The 27,146-nt window shown below is 35.0% G+C and overlaps 2 protein-coding genes across 13 annotated transcripts in view; one reads left to right on the forward strand and one right to left on the reverse strand.

Annotated features, from left to right (window-relative positions):
- On the forward strand, positions 1 to 20,586 carry LOC103828255. 12 transcript variants are annotated; one of them, XM_033272654.1, is made up of 4 exons: positions 1 to 3,275; positions 3,352 to 3,445; positions 3,529 to 3,638; positions 3,720 to 11,339. In XM_033272654.1, exon 1 carries the CDS (start codon positions 64 to 66, stop codon positions 1,612 to 1,614), a length of 1,551 nt encoding a protein of 516 aa, XP_033128545.1. In that variant the 5' UTR covers positions 1 to 63; the 3' UTR covers positions 1,615 to 3,275; positions 3,352 to 3,445; positions 3,529 to 3,638; positions 3,720 to 11,339. The 12 variants fall into 12 exon arrangements, with proteins under 12 accessions (XP_033128545.1, XP_033128540.1, XP_033128543.1 ...); XM_033272649.1 differs by having other exon boundaries at positions 1 to 3,445; XM_033272652.1 differs by having other exon boundaries at positions 3,529 to 11,339.
- The window catches only part of LOC103874724 (zinc finger protein SHOOT GRAVITROPISM 5), a 23,323-nt gene continuing 7,346 nt past the window's right edge, over positions 11,170 to 27,146 (reverse strand). Inside the window, exon 2 of the mRNA XM_009153165.3 lies at positions 11,170 to 27,145. Coding sequence (XP_009151413.1) covers positions 27,016 to 27,145 — 130 coding nt within the window. The 3' untranslated portion in view covers positions 11,170 to 27,015. The remainder of the gene's footprint in view (position 27,146) is intronic.

The raw sequence follows: 27,146 nt of genomic DNA on the forward strand, positions 1-27,146 counted from the left end.
TATGAGAAAGAAGCTAGTGACTTTGTGTCTTCTTCATCAAGACGTTTAAGTGATCCATCTGAAATGTTCTGCCCATGTGTTCATTGCCGCAATGCCTGCCATCAATCTTGTGAGACAGTTTTGGAGCATCTGGTGATTAGAGGAATGGATCAGAAGTACAAGAGTTGTATGTTTTGGACAAAACACGGGGAGACAAGACCTGATAAGTCAGCTGATGTCTACTCGTCTGAAAATGAGGCTTACGAGTTGTTTAGAACAATCTTCATGGCAAGTGAAGGCAATGAAGCAGCTGAAGAAGAGAATGCAGGAGCGTCTGAGGGGACTGACAGGCCAGAAGAAGCTGAGTTCAGAAAGAAGTTAGACGATGCAGAAACTCCGTTGTACCCGAAGTGTGAGAAATTTACAAAGGTTGCTGCAATCATGGGACTTTACAGGATAAAGGTCAAGAGTGGGATGTCTGAGAACTATGTTGATCAGCTACTGTCGTTAGTTCATGACATGCTTCCCGGTGAAAATGTTCTACCTAAGTCTACAGATGAGATGAAGAAGTTTCTGAAACAGTTTGGGTTTGGCTACAATGTCATCCACGCCTGCAACAATGACTGTATTCTTTATAGAAAACAGTATGAAGATGCGGTTAGCTTTCCAAGATGTAGTGAATCAAGATGGGAGAAGGATAAGCAGACTGGTGAGGAGAAGAAAGGGATTCCTGCTAAGGTGCTTAGGTATTTCCCGATAAAAGACAGGTTCAAGCGAATGTTTAGATCAAAGCGGTTGGCTGAGGACTTGTGTTGGCACTCCACTAATGCTTCTGAAGTTGGAATTATGCGACATCCAGTAGATTCATTGACTTGGGTTCAGATAAACAACAAATGGCCGGAGTTCGCTACTGAAGCAAGAAACCTAAGACTAGGTATTTCAACAGATGGCATGAATCCATTCTCCATCCAGAACACCAAGCATAGCACATGGCATGTTCTATTAGTCAACTACAATATGGCTCCAACGCAGTGTATGAGGTCCGAGAACATCATGTTGACAATGCTAATACCTGGCCGAACCGCACCTAACAACAACATTGATATATATCTACAGCCATTGATAGAGAAGTTGAAGGATTTGTGGACAGAAGGTATGGAAGTTTATGATTCCTTTAAGAAGGAGAGTTTTACTCTTAGAGCTATGTTGTTGTGGAGTATCACCGATTATCCTGGTTTAGGGACATTAGCTGAGTGTAAAGTGAAGGGGAAGCAAGCGTGTAATGTCTGTGGGAAGGATACACCTCATAGGTGGCTCAAGTTTAGTCGCAAACATGTTTACATGGAGAACATGAAGCGGCTCATGCCTAGTCATCCTTATAGACGAAGGAAAGGATGGTTTGACAATACAGTGGAGGTTGGTACTGCAAAGAGGATTCAGAGTGTGGTGCAGAAATCTTTGACAGTCTTAGGGACTTTAAAAACGATTTTGAAAAATATTTACCTAAGAAGAATAAGCGAAAAAGGAGTGAAACAGATGAGGATGATATTGTTTAACCTTATTGGAAGGTATGTTTTATTTCAACATTTGAGAATAGAGCATATGATATCTGAAATTGTTAATATCATGTTCTGATAAATACTTGTACAACTTATTGCAGGATATGCCTGTGAGGCATAAAATCGACGTCATGCACTTGGAAAAGAATGTGTATGATGCCCTGTTGTCTATTCTGATGTATAGTTGCAAATACAAGGATGGCCTGAAAGCAATAAAGGATTTAAAAGAGATGGGTATTAGAAGCAACTTACATACACAAGTAAGGGGGAAGAGAATTTATTTGCCTCCAGCTGCGTATTAGCTTTCTAAAGAAGAAATGTTGCACACACATACAAGGGATTTATAGTTAATGGACATCGATACCAGACAGACGATGTCAAGCGGAAGACTCAGAACAGTGGGGTTTCAAATGAAGCATTTTCCATGTGCAGAGCTAGTTCCAAAGATTCGAAGCAAATGGCAGACATGGTAGCATACTATGGAGTCATAAAGGAGATCATATTGCTTGACTACCACATGTTTCAGGTGCCTCTGTTTAAGTGTAGTTGGGCTCATAAAGGGAAAAGAGTTAAAGAGGAAGACGATTTTACACTTGTGAATCTCCATATGAACCAGTCATCATTTGTAAATGATCCTTACATTCTGCCTTCTCAAGCTAAATAAGTTTTCTACTCTAGAGAGGATGACAGCTCACCTTGGTATGTTGTAATGAGAGCACCACCGAGAGGATACCATGAGTTAGAGACTGAAGAGGAAATTTGTCCGGCAACGTTAACAGCCAAGCATGAAGAAGATATTGGAGATCAAGCTTCTGATGACGAGAGTTTTTGTGTTAGTAATGATTGTGAGGGTGTTCGAATATATGAGAAATGTTAAGTTTCTTGTTCCTTCAGGTAATCTGCTACAATGAATAAAGTGCGTCAGTAAACGGCAAGCCGGCCTTGATGTTAGTCCTGAAGTGTCTTTAACTACGAAGAAACAAGGGAAGAATGGTCCAAAGGTGAATGTGGAACTACAGTCACAGCCTAAAGAAATGGAACAACATACCCATTCTGAAGAAGTCGAACAAGAAGCAGAACCCGTAGACGATGAAACTCAACCACCCGAAGAAGATATAGACGACGAAACTGGACCACCCAAAGATGATATAGACGATGAAACCGAAGAAGAAGAAGGCGTTCCTCCTACAATAAACGGAGTGAGCACTCCCTCTGTGACACAGACACAACAATCCGATAACCAAATAAAGAAGACAAGAGGTCCAACAAAAATGTGCAAAGTGGCAAAACATATAGAGGACAAGGTAAATGTGGAGTTTAACTCTTTAGGAGAGCATGTTGGTCGTGGATCAGTGACATTGTCCTCCTTCCTTGGTCCTCTTGTGAGAGAGCATATGCCTGTACTGCTAGATGACTGGAGACATCTCGAAGAGAAAACAAAAGACGCTTTGTGGGAGGAAATTCAGGTAATTTTGTTAACACTTTCATTTGGATTTATGTATAAGTATTTAAATTGAATATGTGTTACAGGGAAGATTCAACTTGACAGAAGAATGGCAAAAGGATGTAGTCTTTAAGCAGATGGGTTGTTTGTGGAGGGCCTATAAATTTAGACTCTCTTCCAAAGTTAGAGCAACATAAAACAAGGCTCAACTACAGATAATTAAACCCAGCAACATACAATCTGCAACAGCTTGGAACAATTGGGTGAAAGGAAGATGTACTACAGCTTTTCAGGTAATATATATTGTGTCTTGCATAGGATCAATTGGGTTATATAAGTAGAATTAATTTCAAATGGTAATTAGTTTAGGTAGGAACAAAGTGTTAAATATAGGGAACTCAGGAAGGGTCAAATTCCTCACACCACTAGCCGTAAAGGCATGAATCGCCTTGCAGAGGAGATGGTATGTTTTTCAATTTGATAAAATTAGTATGTTTTTCATTAGGAAATCAACAACTGTTGACATCAATTTCATTTAACTTGTAGAAAAAAAAACAGTTCTGATCTTAAGCAAGTTACCAGGTAACTAAGGTTTGGGTAGCTGGTCATACGCATTCTGATGGAAGACCCGTACGTCACGAATTCGCAGATACAATGTAAGATTAATTTTAATAATATTAACTTTGTTTTTAAAGTACATTTTACATAAATTGTGGAAATTTTGATTGCATGAGAAGATAAAGAGAATTGACAGTGAAATGGAATCAAGTTCAGCAGATAAATCCGTGAAGATGCTGTCACTCAAGTTCTAGGAAAGGATAAACTAGGAAGAATTAGGGGGATGGGACGAGGGGTTACTGCCACCAAGTTGGCATACTTACATGCTAGGGATTCACATGTCCAGAAGCTTGAAGCTGCTCAAGCAAAACTAATCAATAAGGTTGAAGATTTGCAAAATGTGGTTAAAGACTTAGCCGGTAAAAAGGTAACTTCCTTATTCTTGTTTTTTAATTATTCAAACATCTGTGATCTATAAGGTTTTAAGTTAAATGTTTTTGGTTATTGGGTTAGCAAAAAAATGGATATGATTCTACTTCTGAGTTAAGCGATGTGAGCAAGGGAGGAATAAGGTGCCAGCTACTGGATTGGGTTTCGACTGATGATTTGGTTGTTGCTGAAGGAGAATTCTACTCTAGTGAACGGACATATAAGATTGGTCGAATTCCACTGGGTCCTAATGCGGCTGCTGTTGTAGTGAAGTTTGTATCAGTCGTAACAGTACCTATATGGAGACTTACTCCAACTTGTGTATCGCTTACTCAGGCTGTTGGGGTCAAAATTGCATGGCCATCTGAGAAGCTCATCTTGGACGATGCTATTGACTTATCAAACAATGGTAACACTGACGGGTCAGAGGTAAATATAATCCGCTTTGTCTTGTTTGATAATCACTTTAACTTTTCTAATGGAAAATTTTGAATATATTTTGCATGATTCAGGCTATAGCTGCATCTTTAGGAAAAGTTCAAATATTTGATTACTGGAAAATACAAGATGAGTTGATTGCTGAGGGTATTGTTGACAACTGAACCTACTCAACTCGTCAACCAAATTCCCCTGGGACCGAATGCCGCAGTTCTTAGAGTCGAACTGGTTTTTAAACCTGATGCCTTTATCTGGAGACCGACGCCTGAAATGACAAAGATGGGTGATGCAGTACACGGGACAATTGCATGGCCTCTAGATAAGCTAGGACTACCTGATCAACGTTCACCTACTGAAACAAACAAGAAATCCAATCAGGTAAGTTAGTAAAATCTGAGAATGGTATTAGATATTGTAATGTCTTAAATTTGTTAGGTTTCTTGTGATGATATTGTGATGAATGCGTTTGTCATTTTTGGTTTTAGAGTGGTAGTAACAGCAGTGGTAGTAGCAACAAAGGTGGTAAACAGAAGTGCGCTCTCTTGGACTGTCATAACTCAGAACAGAGAGTTGCTTTAGGTCGTGTGTACTCAACTGATCCAGCAGAGAAGGTGCATTTTGTCCCTTTAGGACCCAATGCTTCGAAGGTCTGGGTATAGGTTTCCGAGTTTGATGGGGCACGAGTGTGGAGGCCAAACTCTGAAATCGAATTCATTGGTGATGCAGTAGAAAGCACCGTGGCTTGGCCAAATGATAAGCTTGTTTATATCTAAGACAATTATGTTGCTTTAGTGTGAACTTTTAATGTTTGTAGTGTGAACAACTTATGTAATCTGTTTATGTTGAATCTTTGAAGTTTATGTTTCTTAATATAAATTGATGTTTTGTTTCAAAATCCAAAATTCGAGTGTGTATAAATATATAAATATAATATATATAGCACTTATGTAACTGCTATAGTAGTTTTAACAATAACAAATCGAAAACGCTGTTAATAATATAAGTAATAGCATTAATTATACGCTATTAAATAATTTTTAATTGCAAATAGAAAAGCGCTATAGTATCGGAAGAAAAGATAGCAGCGCATAAACCTGCTATGTCATTTACCTATTATGATGGACGATGATACAACGCTTCAAAAACCACTATAGTATCGTTATATAGCGTTATTTGTACGCTATTAAAACACATTTTTCTTGTAGTGTGTTATCACGAATAACAAAATGAATCACGATTTAAGTGTATTCTCCTGTCTTTAGTCAGATATTTAGAATCATAAATCTTTTGACCAACGTATCTTAGTTATTTAGAAGCACAGCAGGAGGTTTTTGCTAGAAAAGCGAATTAGGTGGTATTGGTTACCGAGGAAAGGGAAATCATATTTGCAAGTGTTTAGCAGAAATATGTAATCTCAATCTGATAAACAAAATAAATATAATTTGAAGTTTGTGTTAGAGAAAGGTCTAAGAAGAAGAAGTCGAAAACAAGTGGATACTACTCCTCCACCCCTTGATGTCTTTGTAATTCTCTCATCAATTATTACTCTATATATATAAACCGATCGATTGTGTTTTTTGTTTGGTCCATTTGTTCTATCTTTCAATATCAAAGGTTCCTATCGTGAAAAATATGAGAGCCATGGCCCCTCCAGTTCCACTCCATTTTGTTACTATGTATATAATTTATATAGTACAGTGATTAATCCGTCCAGTATAGTTTCCGAGCTTCTTTTGTTGACTTAATAATTGATCACCAGGACACACATACTTCACCGCTGTAGAATTCCTCTACTTTTCGTTAACTGTCCAATGTTTTATCTATGCAGAACCCTTCTCTCATTTTATCTCCAGAAATTATACAATATACAGTTTTTTTTCCTTCCTCTTTTGCTATTTTTAATCTCTTATATTTTGTTAGCATCGTGGACTATTTTCGGATCACGCGTCAAACTTTTAAACATGTAAATCCTACCAGATTTTATCATCGATATTTTATTTTTATTATTTTTCATAAATATATAAATGTACTTAGCATTGGGTTTATATACTTTTCATAGACTTGAATTGTTTTTTAGAGCAAGAAAATGATAACTATGTTCTTTTAGATTAATATATATTTTGTGCCAGTTTTGTCTATAATACCTTTTAATATTTTTAAAAATAAATTTAATAAATAGTTTTACAAACAATTCTTTTGGAAAAATAGTAATTATTGATAAAATACCTATATGAACTTAGTGGTATTTTTTTAAATTCTAAAAATGTTTAAATCAAAAATTTCAGATTATGTTCTAAATAAAGTAGAAATGACATTTTATGAAGTAAAAAACGAAATCCACTTCTACAGATTTACTGTCAATCTAAAACATGTAGAAATCAAAATATACACATTACTATTTTTTTTTTTTTGTCATCAATTTTACAGACTCATATTGACTCTGTGAACCACATTGGGAGATATTGATCCATGTGAACTACAAAAGACGTTTCCTTCCTAGCGCTTCTAGCTAAGCTATCCGCCTTCTTGTTCTGTGTTCTTGGTACATAGATAATCTCTGCACTTGTAAAACTCTCTTTCAGGATGTGTATATCTTCCAAATAACTTGCAAACGCTGGCCATTCTTCTGATTCCGAAACCATCTTCACCAGTTGAGAACAATCCGTTGCAAATGTAACTTGAAATTGTCTTAAGTTTTTCATGCATTCCATAGCCCATAGTAAAGCTTCCATCTCTGCATGGAGAGCAGTGAGTGAAGCGCGGACATTCCTTGCTCCCATTAGTCCCGCAAATCCTTCTAATGTGCTGTACCACCCTTGACCTGAGAAACTTTCATTTTCTTTCCAGGATCCATCCGTAAAACACCATCTTCCTGGAATTGACGGAACAATAGTAGCCTCTATATGTGTCGTCCTCTTTTTATCATTCAATATTTGTGCCTCCGCCCATAGTTTTGATTCCGTTTCCGCCAGTTTAAGAGTATCCATAGGATCCACATCAACATTACTAAATATTTTATTATTTCTTCCTTTCTAGATATACCAAAGTATCCAGGCAAACTGATGATCCTCCATTTGTGGGACTACTCTCCAAAAGAGATGATCCATATTCACAAATAGAGAGCTTGTGGGGAACAGAGCTGGATTTGTTGGGATCTTCGAAAGCGCCCATACCTGAAGTGCAGGGGGACATTCAAAAAAGACATGGTTAATCGATTCCTCATCTGCTCCACATCTTGGAAAACATATATCTCCGGGTATCCCTCGCCTATGCAGATTTTTCTTAACGGCTATGCATCCTGTCACCAATTGCCATAGAAAATGTTTAAGTTTCGGGGCACACCTTATTTTCCAACAATATGCCTTCAAAATATCCACTGTGGGTCCAAACACTAATGAGGGTTTTTCCTTATCTGGGTATATCCTTTCAACTTGATATCCAGATTTAACCGTATATTTTCCATTATTTGTGAAATGCCATCCTTCATGGTCAGCCATCTGAGTTCTACTCAATGGTATACTTTCTATCAATTTCACATCATGTGGGTCCACCAAAGCCCGTAGTATCGGCGAATTCCATCTTCGCAAATGAGGATCTATAAGAGAATCCACTGTGAGGTCTGGGAAAAGATTGTGTTGGTTTTTATTGGCTGGTCTCGGGCGAGTGGTTGGGAGCCAAGGATCATTCCATACTGATATAGATGATCCTGTTCCCACCCTTTTGATTAGTCTTTTGCTTACCAGAGATCTAGCAGATACAATACTCCGCCATCCATATGACGGAGAATATGAACGAATCGGATCCAGGGGTGATGCATTCCTGTAGTACCGACCTTTAAAAACTCGAGAAAATAAAGTATTTGGTTTCTCTATCAGTCGCCATAACTGTTTACTAAGCATCGCTGTATTGAAATCAGTGATGTCTTTAAACCCTAAACCTCCTTCATCCTTACTGATGCATACTTTATCCCATGATTTCCAATGCATTCCTCTTATGTTGCCGCCAGGGCTCCACCAATATTGCGCGACCGCACTAGTCAGTTTTTTTGCAGTAGCCTTTGGTAAACGATAGCAAGACATCACATGATTTGGCAAAGCCGTAATCACTGATTTAATAATCACTTCTTTTCCTCCTTTCGTAAAGAACTTAAAAGTCCAACCATTGACTCTCTTATTTAGCCGATCCTGTACGAAGACAAAAACCTGTATCTTAGAGCCCCCAAGACTTTCCGGCAGACCTAGATAATTTCCCATCCCTCCCAAATTTTGTATGCCTAAAATATCTCTTAGTTCCTGCCTGGCAGATTCTTCAATCTTATGCCCAAATTGAATTGAAGACTTATCAAAGTTTATTAGTTGACCTGAAACTTCCTCGTATTTCTTTAAAATCCTTAGAATTGTGTAACACTCTTCCTTTTGAGCCTTATAGAAGAAGAGACTATCATCCGCAAAAAGCAGATGAGATATTGAAGGACATGCTCTGGCCACCTTGATTCCTGTTAATTGTTTTTCCCTCTCTGCCTTCTTGATATTCGCTATTAAAGCCTCAGTGCACAAAATGAATAAATATGGAGATAAAGGATCTCCTTGTCGTAAACCCCTTTGAGGCACAATGAGCCCCCTAGGTTGTCCATTTAAAAGGACCCGATATTGAACCGATGATATACACTCCACCATTAGTTTAATCCAATGTTCATGAAACCCCATTTTCTGTAGTAATGCCTTAATAAATTCCCATTCTATTCTATCATAGGCCTTACTCATATCCGTTTTTACTGCCATATACTTTCCTTTACACGCCTCATTAGTCCGTAATCCATGAAACATTTCCTGTGCAATAAGAATATTGTCAGAAATCAGTCGTCCTGCCACAAATGCCGATTGCGTTTCTGATACTAGAGAGGGTAGCAACGATTTCAAACGCTGACATAAAACCTTCGAAATAATTTTATACCCTACATTACATAAACTAATGGGTCGCAACTCCGTCATCCTTGTAGGTCTCTCCGTTTTTGGAATCATACATATATTAGTAATATTTAACCTCGAATCCAATTCTCCAGAAACCAAAAAATCATTCACCATGTCCACTAAATCTCCCTTAATAATATGCCATGAGTGTTGGAAAAAAAGAGCTGTCATGCCGTCCGGTCCTGGTGCCTTCTCTGGATGCATCATAAATAGAGCCTCTCTGACTTCCTCCTCGGTCGCAATCCTCATTAGACGTTGATTCATTTGTGGAGTTATGCCCGGTGTTACCTCTGAGAGAAATTCCTCAAATCCTGATGGAGAAGTTGTAGTGAATAATTCTTCGAAATAGTCAACCGCCACTTTCTCTACTCCGTTGTCCTCTGTAATCCAATTTCCATCACCATCATATAGCCCTACTATCCTAATACGAACCCTTCTTTGTTTAGTTAATGCATGATAAAATTTTGTATTTAGATCCCGAGATGAATACCACATATTTCTGCTTTTCTGATGCCAGTACTCCTCTTCATCCTTATATGCCTCTTGTAACTTTCTAGACACTTCCAAAATATCCTCCTGAGATCTAGTATCATCTGTTTGTACTTCCTCTAGAGCCTTCTGTAAATCTGATATTTTTTCCTTCCCATAAGGGGGATTATTTTTCCTCCATTTTGCTATTTCATGACGACAATTGCTAATTTTTGCCACTAAACCCCCTCCTGTTCCTCCACTATTATCAGACCATCCCATAGTGATTGATTCAATAAGGCCTTCTTGTCCTACCCATCTTTTATCAAACCTAAATTGTCCTTTTCTCCTGATAACTTTAGTTTCTATGTAAGCCACCACTGGACGATGATCCGATGCCACCAACCCTAAATATTCTGTATAGGAACAAGGAAATAGCGTGTGCCACTCCTCATTTGCCAATGCTCGATCTAAACGACATCTAACCGTTACTGCCCCTTTTCCTTTCCCTCTTCTTCCTTGCCATGACAACTTATTTCCTTTGGCAGGAAACTCCAGTAAACCACAATTCCTTATCATGTTGTTAAAAGGAACAAATGAATTCGCACTTCTCAAAGCTCCACCTTCTTTTTCATGATTTCCTGTAATCTCATTTAAATCACCAATAATAAACCATGGCTCGGATCGGGAAATTCCATATCTAGTTAAACGTTCCCACACTCGTTCTCGCAAATCTTGAACTGGATCTCTATACACAAACGTCATATATACCGTTTTCCCAACGCCACTGCTTCTACATCTATCATTCGATTACTTGAATATAGAATATTAACCTGGAACTCATTATTGTAATAAAGCGTCAATCCACCACTTCGTCCCACTGGATCCACTGTGACCAGATTATCAAATCCGAAATGAGCTTGAAATTTCTGGACAAACTCAAATTCTTGTTTTGTTTCCGATAAAAATAAAAAATCCGGTTTATGTTTATGCCATATCTCTGTTAAATAACTTATAGTCCACTTACTTCCCATTCCTCTGCAATTTCAACTTAGTACTCTCATTTAAAAAAATATAGAAAGCCTCTGCTGAGCTGGCTAAATTGGGTATAATGAGACCCTAAAATTTCTAAACCCCATGATAAAAGGACTGTCTCCACTCCCTCCCTTAAAAAAATTCCTTGAAGCCTCCAAAGAAACCACTTGTATATCCCGTGAGCAAGTAAAATATTAGGAAAATATCTAAACAAACACAAATTGCCAAACTCCAATCGCCTCTTGTAATTCATTATTTTCCCAAATACCATATAAATTACTATCTGAAATAACAACAAAAAGCTCCTAATTACCAGTTGCCGTAGAACCAATACACATAGCATGTCCATAAAATACAAGAATTCTCGATCCATATATAAGTAGCCCCAATCACAAATCCAAACCATATAGTAACAAGACCGACCAAATGTGCCTCCAGCAATATCATAATCCCAAAGACCAATATATATACAAACCAAAAAGACGTAATTCTTTACTGTTAGCTTGACCCAATACTTGCTCAACCTACTATCCAGACACCGTATATCTTTGTTCCTGCTAGGGAAGAGACAAAGTGCCAATATTGCAATCCCTAATGCAAGCCTCCATGCACCAAATAAAACCTCAAACCCTATAACCCAACATTCATTTGGGATTTGAATTTGCAGAAACCATCCATTACCGTGAGATCGAGCATCCCACCCTTCTCGTTCTTGGTTACGCTCCACCCCACAAGCCCTTACCCATCTGCAAGACCTTGCCAACCTGTGAAAGATACATTGAGTTCGTGACAGCATACAATTATCGACTCCCACATTCATTCCTCGCATCCCCTTTCCTTCAAACAAGATACTCATATGAAGAAAATAAAAGATATCACCTTTAAGTACATTCAAGCTAATCTTAAGAATGTTTGAAAACAATTTTTGTTTCTCCTGCAAAAACCTAATATCCTTAACGCACCAACCTCCATAAGTTAAATTGAAAACCCCCAAACCACGAAGAAAAATCCCTTTAAAATCCAAGTGCCTCCATATTTTTCCCCCTAAAAAATGATGTAATCGGGAAGACAGATTACCACTTTCCAAAATAGAAGCGAAAGAGGATCTTTCGATTATACCAAATCCCATACCTTGTAATCCGTATGATTGATCTTCTGGATACTGCATCCATATGAAAGATCCCAATAATAACCATTTCCTAACAACCGCGATCCTTCTTCCCAACCTATGGAAAGCCCGTGGATCACCCCTCAATGTTATCGCTAACGAATCAAAATCCAAATCTCCAATAGACGAATTCGATTTGCTTTCCCTTCCCCCAAGCCATAGATCTCCTCGATCCCCAATCTTCCTCTGAGATCCCGGATCCCAATCTCGATCAATCATCAAAACCCTAGAAATATATCGCCATCGCCGTCGCCAGAGCGTTTTTCGCCGCTATCACACATTACTATAATTCTAAAAACCTGTAGAAACCGATTTCTATAGATTAGATGTATTCTACGGATAAGAAATCAGTTCCTAAAAATATGGAAACAAAATATTTGGGAATATTCACTTTCATATTTAAAAAAAAATCGATTTAAAAAAAACCAAAAAAAATGAATTCGGTATTTATTATATTTAAAAATTACAATTTTAAGGACATTATTACCATTTTAAAAATAATTAGCTTAATAGGACATAAAGTATATGAGATTAGTTTAAAAGGACATAGTTATCATTTTTTTGCTCTAAAAAAAAACAATTTTCCCATCTTTTTTTTTCTTTTGGACAAATGCTTCTCTTTAATACTAGTTCTTATTTCTTAATGATACATACATATAGTAAATGACAGGTTTAAAAAAGTAGTAAATGAAACATTTAAAAGAAGTAGTAAATGACACACATATATATACAAAATTTAACTTTAATAGCAGTAGCACTGATCTGTTTTCTATCTAGTAACGAAGAGTCTCTCGACTGAAAACAGACTTATTTAGTTATATGTTTTATTCGTTAACTAGATATTGACCCACACGACCGTGTGGATTTATTTTAATATAAAAATATTTTAGGTTATGTAATAAAATATATCAAAAAATTAATATAATTTGGTGGTATATATTATCTAATTTTATAATAATATTAATGTGGTGTATAATATTGTTTCTATAAAATTTATAAATTTTGTATTTTTGTTACAAAATGTAATTTAAAAACATTATTATATAACAATACTGACTTACATAGTTTTTATTTTATTTCTAAATTTGAAATATATGTGAAAATTAAATTTAGTTGAACCTACATAATAGAAAACTTGTTATATAGTCATTAATTAAGCCAATTTAGTATAGTTGTTTAAATAACAAACCAAATTGGTTTTTAACTCAGGCGAATACACAGACGTTAATAACAGTAGACTAAACTCTTATATATGCGATATGAATAAAATCAAATGTTTCATATATTAAGTGAGGTGTAAACTAATTGTATTACATGGTTAAAGCATATAAAGGTATGACTTTTAATTAATGGTCTAGATTAAAAAGAACATCACATATGAAATAAGTCGTAATATATGTGCTAAATAGATAAGATATTTTTATTTTTAAATTGGAAATAGAAATGAATATTTCTTTTTTTTTAAAAAATTAAAGATATTTCTTAAATTTAATTTTGAAAATTTAAATCAATTTAAAATTTTTATTATCATTAAAATATTATTAAAAGTATATATATTATTATTAATTTTTGTTTACAATCAAAACTAAACTAAAATTATCTTCTAACTATACTTTGTGATAATTTTAATTTTAATCAACTAATTTTGAAAATATATTTTTAAAAGATTCTAAAAGATATTTGAAAGATTTTGTTAGACATTTGTTTAAGATATTTATTAGTATTTCAAAAAAAAAGATATTAAAAAATATTATCATTAAGTTATGTAAAATTTTAAAACATTTTTAAGGATGGTTCAAATAACAAATCATACATAAAAGAAGTCATGACTTCTATTTTAATAGTATAAACTAGATTTTGACCCGCGCTTTTAAAGCGCGGGATTCTTTTGTTGATTTTTTATTTATTTAGAAGTGCATTAACATTTTAGGTAATGAATATTTTTCATGCACCATCCATTAAAAATTAAATTTTTGAAGCAAATTAAGTTCTTATAAATGTACCTGATTTTATATATTTAATAGATTATTTTATCAGATAAAATTTTAACATGTGCTAACTGCAAGATCATAATATTTAAAACGTAAATTTAACCTGTACCAAAAAAATATCAGAATATTTTTATTGAATATATTTCAAAATGTTGTTATTGATTTATTAAGTTTTTATTTTATTTTAATGATATGAAATTTATCCTATTTAGGTGAGATTTAAGTTTCTGATAAAAATGTTAAATACTTTTATTTCATCAAATATACAAAATAAACATATTCAAATGAATACATATATGTAATAACTATGAATTAGATTAACACTACATGGAATTTATTATAAAATTTGCAGACCCGTAATATAAAATACATTATAAATAGTATATAATCAATATGATATATCTGTTATTTTTAAAAATAACAAAAGAAAAATTGTTAGTACTGCATTTTGGACGTATGGAAATGGAACCAAATGCTCATATAGCTAAATTTGTATTCCAATACAATATTCAAACTCTTGTTCAATTTTAGACTATTTAAAGATTCTTTTAATTTTTCATTTTAAGATTTTTCTACTATATCTTAAAAAAATTAAAATTTATTGTTTAATATTTAATTATTGATATGTTGTAGCCATTTTTAATATGACAGAATTATTCTTAATTACATATGATAACTAAAAAAAAAATTTAATAGCATTTTCATGATATAACATTGATATTGAATATAATATATTTTATATAACGGGTCTGCAAATTATCTATTTTATTATAACTAATGATGCAAATCTTATATTAAAATAAGGTTTTTGGATGCTTAGAGCACCCGCAATGGTGTTACCCAAAGAGGAGTCTTTAGAAAAAATGTATTTTGATTTTTTAAATATTATTTTTTTTCTTTTTTAGGTAAAAAAATAAAAAAATATCAACCAATCGCGGGTCGCCACATGTCGTGGAGACCCGCAAATAGTGCAAGGATTCACTAAAAAATAGTCCTTGTTTAGATATTTTAAATATTGAATCTTTAGCTTTTGGTGAGGTCTACTGATATTTATATACAATGACATATTCCACTTTAAGTCATCCCTATTTAAATTTGTTTATGGTACACCATGAAATTAATTTGATTTACAAATTAAGTCATCCCTATTTCGTATATAATGGAATAATATATGTACCACCAAAACATTTTAAATAGCTATTAACATATCGTCTCTACCGATAAGATTAGAGAAACCACGCGATATCCACAAAACAATGAGTACGATTGGTTTAGACTTCAGAGCCTTTTACTTTTTTCCTAAATTCTCCAGAAAAAACTTTTCAATAAGATTTTTTATGTTTAAAATCCTCAAAGTTCTCCTAAAATTTCTCACAGCCCACTTTTTGTTACTTTCATTTGTTCCGTTAGTTTTTTCTTAAAACCCTTTTCATTATTACACAAAGCATTAAAAGTTTGAACAACAACTTCTTGTAAAAACCACATCCATGACAGTTCAAACCAATCACGTGATTGTATATTCCTCCAACTGAGACATCTATTACTACACTCTTTTGTGTAACTATATAGCACCTTGTTTATTGCTTGGATACAGACGTATCAGTTGTATGAAAACAGTGGATACAGACGTATCAGTTGTATGAAAACAGTCGTACATTGTGAGGCTACCAAGGTCAACCGTCGTACACTCCACTCTTTTATTATACCCATCACCATCATTGAGCAACTAAACTGTATACTCAGAAACCAATTCTTCTCCAATCTACTGCTTTGAATCCTGATATGGTTAGAAGAGATTTCACCAGAGACACCAAAGGAAACAAAGAACTTCGGAGAGGTAATACTATGGTTTAAGAAGATCGAAACTTATGCCAAAAGACCAACCTCCTAGTCTTCCAACCACATTCAAACTCCCTATATGCTATCGACTCCGACCTCAAACCTTTAAAGGCATGACAAAGATCCTCTTTCAAGACAGCAATATTTTCTTGTCCCACCATTAGAAACCTCGAATCTCCATAGATTATTCTTCACAACTCCGTCTTGGAGATCTTTTTTCCTTGTTAACAAACTCCTAATACGATCTTGAGAATCCTGAAACCCAAAATTAACACCCACATAATCTTTAGTTCAACCACTCATTGCTGTCTTCAGATTATAATTGCTACCCTTAAGACTCCCGAGTTGCATAACCATATTAATTCATATTCTCAAAATCTAAAAATCTACACCATATATAAAGATATCAAAAATTCTGAGACAGGTTTGTTAACTTTTGTCGAATCACTTCACGCCGATTATAGAGTTTGTGGACCCTGATAATCCTCTATTAATCGCAGAGATCGTAATCATAGATTTCATCAAAAAGGTGGAGGCATTGCCATGATATATATTCCCTTTTTGAAACCCTATGGTGTGGTATTGATATCTATCTATTAATCTCAGTACTCAATAGAAAGACCCAACATCAGTACCTTAGTTGTCGTCTTTAAGAAATGATTTAAAACACTCTCAAAACCACCGATAAACAGATCTGTGCAGATTCTCCATTGCAAAACCTTAGATCTCCATCGAAGGTAGCATATACCAGAAAGAATACACGGACCTTGATTGATTCGCCTCACACACAACATAGAAACCATAGATGTGGATAATCACCTCAGTCTTAATTTAAGCCTTCATAAACGTGAACATAAGTTGGAGCCGAAGTTAAAAGGTAAGGAAATTAAAATCAATAGTTTGTTGCATCGTTTGAGTTAATTACGCTGAAAAAGAAATTAAACAATAAATGTTTTTTTTTTGATATATCTATAATACAAAGCATATGTTAAAAAAAATCCAATGGCAAAAATCCGTAAATACTTTAAAATTTCAAGGGGACCTAAAAAAAAGCCCTTCAGTTTTAATAGTATTGATATCTACTTAGCTCGAATCAATTGACAAATTTTTTTTGAACTTTTATTTTGTAAAAATAATGTGCTTTATTTAAATTTATGCATCAATATATATGTTTATGTATAAAACGACACTGTAATTTTTTCCACAGTAATATTTTCTCGAACCTGAACCAGACACAACCGAAATAGACGATGTATAACTATTCAACTACAAAACTGATAAATAAACTTCATGAAGTGCTGCATATATATGTAGAAGTAGAACAAAGTACGTATATACCTGGCATTAAACTTTTCCAAAAATTGGAATCTTGATTAATTCTTTATTTGATTATTTCTATAAAAATATGTACAAGTACATGTACGTGTTTTCCGTTTATAGGAATTTTGTTTGTGTGTATAGCTAATGACACAATTTCATGTATTACTATTTAATGAAAAGGTTACCTGTTGGAAGAAGAGATCATTATCATGACAAAAGAGATCTTTATTTACGTCCAACGAGAAACAATGAAGCTCTCTAGTTTCAAAAATAAAATAAAAATGAAGCTGTCTAGACTCTAGGGTTTCATGAAAATCATTTTTAGCATTTTATTTATACTTTGTACCTATTTAGAATCTATTTTAGTTATATATCCTCTATTTTGTATTTTCCCTTGGCATTAGAGTTTGGTCCTTCATGATTCTTACACTGCGGAGTTATACTGAAAAACAACTTTTCATCAAAAATAGTAACGAGAAAATCTAACAAAAGGAAATATCTATTGAGTTCCAAAGATGATTGTCCTATAAGTGACAAAATATAAGACATTGACAATTTGCTTTTGATCATTTTATATTTTCTAATGGTCTTTAAAGTCGTTTATCTCACTAACTAACCAAAATCAGATCAACCCTTTCTCTTTTATCTTCCTATCTCTCTTTGCATAAAATCATAAGAAACTTTATTCAAACACTCTAAAATCATTTGAAAACTTTAAACTCAGTAACTTAAAATATTTTTAATAACAGTGGATTTCATAGTACTTTATGAAATATCAAGTTTAATAACATTGATTTTAAATGAGTTTTTGAATTTTATTTTTAAATAGCAATGAATTTGTCATTTTAATGCAAATAATTTCATACTCTAAGTTGAATACACTCCCCTTATGGTTTAGATTTGAAGGGTGAGATCTAAGTCTTTTAAAAATAAATAAATACTAAATTTAAAATACATTTTTAAAAATATTTTTAAAACGAATTTTCAAAATTCAAAAAAGTTTCATAAAAATTTGAGACTGTGCGAGCGTACTTGGCGTCGGCTGGGAGTTTGTACTTTGTTGTAGCCGCGTACAAGTGAGACTGTGCGAGCGTATGAACGTCCTGAAAGTTGATAATAAAATCAATGGCTTCACCATGGTGCTGCGTCTTGTTCGGTGTAGTAGCCAGATCCAACGGACCATGAGGAACAAGACCATACACAATATAAAAAGGCCAACCTCATACTGCGATTTGTGGCATGATTATGAGCAAATTCAGCTTGACCAAGCTTAGTGTCCCACGACTTTATGTTATCTCCCACAAGGCAACAAAGTACATTACCCAAAAGAACGATTCACGACCTCCATTTGACCAGAGGATGGTAAGCTGAACTCATGTCAAGAGAAGTGCCTAACAATTTCCATAAGGACCCCCATAAGTGACATAGAAACCGTGTGTCTCGGTCGGAGACGATAGACGTCGGTAGATCATGCAACCTATATATCTCGTTGAAAAACAAAGTAGCAACACTTATGGCGTCGGTGGTCTTCTTGCATGCGATAAAGTGGACCATTTTAGAAAAATGATCAACCAAGGCAAATATAGAATTTCCTCTCTTGTTCCGAAGTAGTCTCAACACAAAATCCATACTAACGTCGGACCAAGGCTGATTAGGAATTGGAAGCGGAAGATACAAACCTTCATTATAAGCTTTGCCTTTAGCCATTTGGCAGACACTACTACTCGACGAATCTTTCCACATCCCTTCGAAATGTAGGCCAAAAATATGAGTCCATCACTAACTGAAACATTCTATATCTTCCCACATGTCCCTCGTTATGTAGTTCACTGACTATCTTCAATCGTAGGCTGCATTCAGGAATACAAAGACGTAATCCCTTGAAAAGAAAACCATCATGTACTGTGTAGTCGCTTTGCAGGTTGTGCTTGGCCTCGTGGTAAGTGCGACCAAAGAACGGGTCGGTCGGATACATATCCGCAAATGACGCAAACCTTATAACCGACGAATGCATAGTGGTTAACAAACTATGCCGTCGACTGAGTGCATCGGCCATGCGGTTGGTCTTATCGGACTGATGCTTGATGACAAAGGTAAATTCTTGAAAATATGAAATATATGCTTGATGTCGTGCCGAGACTTTGTCTTGACTTTCCAAATGTCGCAAAGCGTCTTGGTCTGTGAAAAGAACGAACTCGCGGCGAACCAAGTAGTGGCACAAGTGTTTAATCGCCTGAACGATAGCATAGAACTCCACATCGTACGTTGATACACTAAAATTGTGTCTTGCTCTACTGCAAGCTAACAGTGTAGATGTAGTATTTGAGATTCAATTCCAGAGGACCAGTTTACACTTTATTCTTATGAGTTCTTAATTTAGCTAAAACAATGAAGGGGTTTTGATTTGAGGGGATGTGCAAAGCAAGTAAAATAATGTAAAAGTGAATTCAACTTAAAAGAAGCCAGGCTAGGGTTAGTTCATCGGGTGCTAATACTTGTGAGCTGAACAATTATTCAAGCGCTAATAAGAGCAGGTCCAGAACTCAGATCACTCAAGTAGAACAGTCCACTGTCGTGGTACTGCTCCCTATGTCGATCGATCTTGATACCTAAACTCTCATTTGGATCAAGACACGACAGCAAGCAGTAGAGATCAAGTCCGATAGGTTCACCAAACACCCTAATATCTACATTCGCTGATTAGGGATGATAGGCTCATTCATAACATGTCTAGCAACCTATTACACGGTTAATGAATATATTAAACCTAAGTTCATGCATTAAATGGCCAGATTAATGCAAGCAGTAAGGATGGATATAAACGAAGACAACAAAATGATTCACTTATCTATGTTTAGCTCACGTGATTAACACCCTAGAACCCTAGACAAGCTAGCGGACTACTCAGCCATGACACAAGAAAACACAAGCATCAATACTGAATAATACTGCATAAGAGTAACATAAACAAAAAGAGGGTTCAGGATAATCTTCTCTGGACGAGAGAGATGGAGCCGTCTCCCTTTACAAGGTAGCAAAATCACAATATGAAAAGCTCTCGCGTCGTTTCTCTCTGAAAAAGAAGCAAAGAATCATAAAGAGAAACATAAAAAGAAGATACATGGAAGCCACATGCGGCTGGGAGAGAAAATAGGGAGAGTGGGAAAAATCCCAAAATAGGTTGTAGTTTCTTTAAAAATCTATGCCGCTGGAACATGCACTCGGGTTGCTCCGCTCGATAGGGAACAATCACTTCAGACTATTCTGCATGAAAATCACCAAATTGCACTGTTTTCCGCCTCTTTTGCTCCAACTGGTCCATCACCCATCCAGTGCAACTCCAAACCTGAAATGACTCGAGAAAGACTAGGAAGACTCGATAAAAACCTGAAAACCAATTAGAAAACAAATATACAATGATGTCAAAAACACCATACATCATACGTGTTGTAGCGACCACGCGCCCATGTCAGTTTCTCACTATAGAACGCAACAGGAAGACCTTGTTGAGTTAAAACGCCACCGATGACCAGTTTGGACGTATCTTAATGTAACTCGAACGGAAACGAGAAGTCGGGAAGAATAAGTATTGGAGCTGTATAAGTCAAAGATCAAGGGTTTAATCTCGGACTTCTGAAACTTGTCAACGAAGGTAACTTCGAAAACAATAAATCGGGCGCAAATACTCTTTGCAGTGCTCGTTAAAGCTCTTAAGGGCGTGAATACTCTTCGCATTGCTCGTTAAAGCTCTTAAATAAACTCAATATCTTCTAAATATCAAAGGTGTCTTACATAAGCATTTGATGCCCTTATTTATACTAACTTCATATTTCTTTTTGCCTAAGCTAAAGGATATATGTTTATCCTAAACTTAAAAGGAAAAAAAAAACATAAGAAGAATGGAAAGACATGTGAAAATAGAAATACGAATGCTAAGCAAAAGAGGAAAAGGATGTATGTCTATGCTGCATCACGGATTATCATCCATAAGCTGTCCTATGCTCAATTTGACGAATTATGCGGAATGAGAAATCAGAGTAAATGTATTGCTTAAAGTGCACAAAGTGGAGGTTGTTGAATAAGAAAGCACTGATGGAGAAAAGAACAAATTGCTTTGCTTTTCTAATCTATACCGGAAACACTCATCCTACAGGTAGGAGAACTAGATACAGAAAAACACGTATATGATGCAATAAAATCACACCATATGGGAGCAGACAGGGTGAGAGAAGCCCGACTTCAGACTCTAATGGCTGAGTTCGATAGATTGAAGAATGAAGGATAATGACAAGATCGATGATTTTGTTGGCAAAATATCTGTAATATCATCAAAATTTGCTGCACTAGGTGAAGCTATTGAAGAACCTAGACTGGTCAAGAAATTTCTTTCAAGCCTTCCTCGTAAAAACACATTCATATCGTGGCTTCCTTGGAACAAGTTCTTGACCTTAAGACTACGAGTTTTGAAGATATTATAGGGCGTTTGAAAACCTATGAGGAACGTGTTGCTGAGGAAGAAGAAGAAACAACACAGGATAATCAAAAACTGATGTATGCTCCCACAGATTCTCAACCTCCCTTGACAAGCTGTGATTCCTATGGATATTCTAGAGGAAGAGGACGTGGTGGTCGTTACTATAACAGAGGAAGAGGACGAGGCCGTTACTACGATCGGTACTAAGGTGATATTTATTTATCGAAGATCACTTGCTATCGCGGTAATAAAAAGGGTCACTATGCATCATCATGTCCCGACTGCTTGCTGAAACTACAGGAGACATCTGAAAACAAAGAGAAAGAAGACACGCATGAAGCAGAGGAACACACAGGAAGCAGAGGAACACGCAAGATAAAAGTTCATCATGCCTACTTGAAAAGCAATCAAGACATTATTTCCCGCAAGCAACCACATATCATGCGGACGATCTAATTGATCTGATACACGGTGATCTTTGTGGTCCTATCACGCCTCCTACACCTAAAAAGAAGAGATATATTTTGTTCTTATAGATGATCATTCCCGATACATGTGGTCAATTCTTCTTAAAGAGAAAGGAGAAGCATTCGATAAGTTTAAGAAATTCAAAACCATGGTTGAGCAAGAAACATGAACAACTATCAAGACATTCAGAACTGATCGTGGAGGAGAGGTCATATCAACAGAATTTTAATCCTTTTGTGAGCCATCTGGTATACTTATACACTTGACAGCTTACTACACTCCTCAACATAACAGAGTTGTAGAGAGACATAACAAGACGCTGTTAGATATGACAAGAAGTATATTGAACCATATGGAGTGTCCAAACTATCTAGGGGAGAAACCGTGAGACATGCAAACTATCTCATTAAGAGAGTAGGAACTCGTGTTCTTGTGTCTAAAACGCCATACGAAGCATTCAAGAATAAGAGACCGAACGTTGAACACATACGAGTCTTTGGATATGTCGGGTGCGCCAAGTAGACAGCCCACATCTAAAGAAGCTAGACGATCGATCACGAGCGCTTGTACACATCAGAACAGAGCCGGGATCAAAAGCCTACAGGTTATATGATCCTACAACTCGTAAAGTGAGTGTAAGCAGAGACGTCATCTTTGATGAAAATAAGATGTGGAATTGGAAGAGCAGTACTGAAGAAGTAACCGTACCTGGAACGTTTGAGATGAAATTCGATGAGTTTGGAAACAGAGGAATCAACAAGAATGACGATATTGTTGGGAATGCAGATGAAGAAGGCGATAATACAGTTGCTGCGATAGACCAAGATTCAGAGATACCTACTGTTGATGAAGAAGAAGACATAGACGATCACAATGAAGAAATTTTAAGAAGATCAACAAGAGAGAAGAAGAAAGATGCATACCTTGATGATTATATACAGCTAGCCGAACTTGAAAGTGAGCGTCTTCTTCTTACAATAAACGATAAGCCATGGGATTATAATGAAGCAAAGGAGAAGAAAGTGTGGAGAGACGCCTGTGAAGATGAGATTGTTTTGATTGTCAAGAACAAAACTTAGGAGCTGGTCGAACTTCCTATTGGAGCAAAAGCCATCGGGTTAAAGTGAATCTTTAAAGTTAAACGTAACGCTGATGGGAGTATAAGCAAATTTAAAGATAAACTAGTGGCCAAGGGTTATATACAAAGACATGGTATAGATTTTGATGAGGTCTTTGCGCCTATGACACGCATCGAGACGGTGAGGTTTCTTATTGCTCTAGCAGCTTCAAGAGGTTGAAAAAATCATCACTTAGACGTCAAAACCGCCTTTCTTCATGGTGACTTAATGGAGGAAGTGTATGTTTTCCAACCAAAAGGGTTCGTGGTCAAAGGGAACAAAGACAAGGTATATAAATTGAAGAAGGTACTTTATGGTCTACGACAAACTCCAAGAGCCTGGAATGAGAAACTAAATAAAGTGCTTGGGAGTTTGAATTTTGTAAAGTGTTTATCGTAAGCAAGAAGAAGATCATATTCTACTTGTAGCAGTCTATGTTATGATCTTCTAGTAACTGAGACGAGTCGTGATCGCATACTTGGGTTCAAGAAAGGAATGGCTGCAAATTTTGAGATGAGTGACTTAGGTATGCTAACCTATTACCTTAGGATTGAAGTAGTACAACATGAGAAAGGAATCACACTAAGATAAAGATATGCGATGAAGGTATCGTCTGAAACCGGGATGGGAAACTGGAATGCACTTCACTTACCTATGAATCCAGGTCTGAAACTGTCGAAATCATCTGAAGAAGAGGGTGTGAATGAGAAGGAATATAGAAAGAACAGCGGGTGCCTTAGATACTTGATTCACACACGGCCAGATCTCTCTTTCGCCGTTGGTGTTCTGAGAAGATATATGCAAGCGCCTAAATGATCTCATGAAGCAGCTTTGAAACAGATCTTGAGGTTTCTACAAGGGACACAATCATATGGGCTTGAGGTCGTGCGATCGAATGAGACAAGAGTATTGGGATACAGCGACAGTAGTCATAACGTGGATGAGGACGACGGTAGAAGCACAACCGGACATGTCTTCTTCTATGCCGACAGTCCTATTACATGGTTTTTTCAAAAACAGGAGACAGTTGCATTATCATCTTGTGAAGCCAAGTTCATGACAGCGACTGCGGTAGCTAAACAACCTATTTGGCTTCAAAAGTTTCTCGGAGAGATAACTAGAACAGAGTGTAAGAAAGTGATGACCAAGATAGACAACTAATATGCTATAGCCCTAACGAAGAATCTTGTGTTCTACGGTCGTAGTAAACACATTCATCGATAATACCACTTTATACAAGAATGTGTTGATAATGAGTTAATCGAAAAGCAGCACGTACCCGGGACTGAACAAAGAGCTGATATTTTGACTAAGGCATTGGGAATGATCAAATTCAAAAAAAAAAAAAAGTCTTGTCGAAGTTCAAGATGTAAAGCAAGGTAACTTCAAATTTAAAAGGGAAATTGTTGGAGGTGAACTTGAAGTTAGTAGCTTGGTTGCCAAGCTAGCCTAATAATATTTGAAATAGGAAATATAACTTATATAGGATATCCACTGAGTTCTTATTCGTTGAGTTCATTGAGTTCACATATTCGAGATTTTGTAATTGACACTATTAGATATTTCCGTATCCTTTGCCAAAAAAATGTTTATGTACGTAGGCATAAACACAATATTATATAAGTAAAATAGATGAAATGAGCATAGTAATGCAATAATTATACCCATCATTTCCATGCATACATCTCTTTATGTACATGTACGTGTGTGTTTTATAATTTTTTTATTTTTAAAAAAATCATCAATTTTTCATTGAACAAACATTAATTTCAAAGATGATGATTACAGAAAATAAAATGAGCCATATATAGGTTAGCCAATTATATTGAAACCATACAAGTAATTCATTCTTTTTCTATTTTTCTAGGCGTTTATTATATGGTTAATTTGATGTCTAACCAAATTCTGAATCAAAATTAAGAATATAACAATGATTTTGACATAATTAATTCACTAACATTTAACACTCATTTCAGTCACTTATACCTTTATTTTTTGTAAGTACCCGGTAAAAGAAGGAGAAAATAAATGACATTGTATAGACAAAAATGAAACACAACTATTTCTGATCACCTCACATAATACCACACACGTTTACTATAACATATACAAATGACAAAAAAAAAGAGCAAAAAACATCATCTAATAAATATTAATATTAAAATATATCATATATATGTTACTATCATTTAAATTTAATTATATATCTTATTAAATAGAAAAAATATTTTTTCGATTTATAAAATTTATTTATATGTTCGCATCAATTTAATTATATAAGTAGTAGATAATGGCTTTTTTAATTATTCAATATATATTTATTATTTTATAATATGTTATAAACATATAATATATAAAATAATTTATATATATAATGTTCATTCCGCGCAAGGCGCGGGTCTTAACCTAGTACTTATTTATCACATGTATATTCATTGTAGACAGTATAATGGATGGTTAAGAGTGAATTGTGCCATCTCATATAAAAAATGTCAAAATTTTGTGTTATCTGAGATTATATTGATTGGACTTCAAACAACATGGAATGCACAATCAAATGGTTTGGAAATTTATGAATGTTCTATTCCATATCACTGAAATAGTATAGGATTTCAATCTCACTTCAACCTTGAAGACTAAACTCTATCCACAATCACTAAATACTAAACCCCAACCCCAATCTCTAATTACTAAATCTAAATCCTAATCACTGAACCATAAACCTAAACATAATCTATATAATATTTTATAATATTTTATTTTTATGTAGAAAACATAGTATGGATCCTCCACTGATAGTATGGATGACCTATTCTATTCCATTTACATTAGTTGAGCACCAATGTAAAATAGTATGAGAAAAATAAATCTTTGTTGATGGAAAGTGACCATGAATTAGACTCCTAACTTTTGTCCAACATTCAAACAAAAAGAATTTCATATTCAGACGTGAAGAAATTTGTGAACAGTCTTATTGATTAAGAGATTTTTGAAAGAAAAAAAGAGTGAAAAAATTGAACCAGTAGATGTAAAGGGCATTTGGTATATAAGACAGAAAATACATTAAATATCACTGTCAACTTTTTTTTAGTTATTCAATGAATTATTAATTGTTTGAAGGTTATACAATGCAATTTTTCTTTATTATATATGGTGCAATAATTATTTATCATTAACTCTAATCTCACGGTACTTTAATATCAAGCACTTAACTAACTGATCACACTAATTGGCTTTGTTCTGGTGGCTAATTAGGGACATAATTCGAGTTTATTTCTCAATATTATTAATGTATATGATGTTGCAAAATCGACATGGTTAATGTATACTCCGTAATTAACTTTAATTTTAGTACATCTCCGATTATACACATGTAATTTATTGAATTGTTTTATAATGCCTATCTAAAAAGTCAGGTCCGAAAAGATTATGTTGAGCTAAAAACAGAAAAGAAAAGAAAATTTTGTGTAATTAATAGTTCATGAAAAAACAAGAAAACGTTTAGTGAATATCTTATCGATCTAGATATATTGTTTTCCTTCGATTTCAAGAAAACAAAAGACAAGGACAAATATTACCAAACTCGAAAATGAACAAAAACTATTTACCACAAATTTGTTTATGGGAAAGTAACAAAATAAAGATTTAAACAAAATAATTTCTCTTTTTTTCCAAATTATTTTCTCATACAAAGTAAACCAGTACTCAAATTTCATTTATAATAACAATAGTTAAGAGAAACAAATTAACACATAAATTAAGGCCTAAAGCGTTGCCTGCAAGAGTGGCAAGTGATCTCCAAGCAAGTCGTATCGATCTTCGTCATTGATCTCTCCTTCAACCTCTCCGCTCTTTCCACCTCCTCCCTAGCCTTCTGCCACATCACCC

Source organism: Brassica rapa, chromosome A01 (genome assembly GCF_000309985.2).
Source record: "Brassica rapa cultivar Chiifu-401-42 chromosome A01, CAAS_Brap_v3.01, whole genome shotgun sequence".
Lineage (NCBI taxonomy): Eukaryota > Viridiplantae > Streptophyta > Magnoliopsida > Brassicales > Brassicaceae > Brassica > Brassica rapa.

Excerpts from the sequence above, each read along its gene's own strand:
- LOC103828255 (XM_033272614.1), top strand. The coding sequence starts at position 64 with ATGTTCTGCCCATGTGTTCATTGCCGCAATGCCTGCCATCAATCTTGT.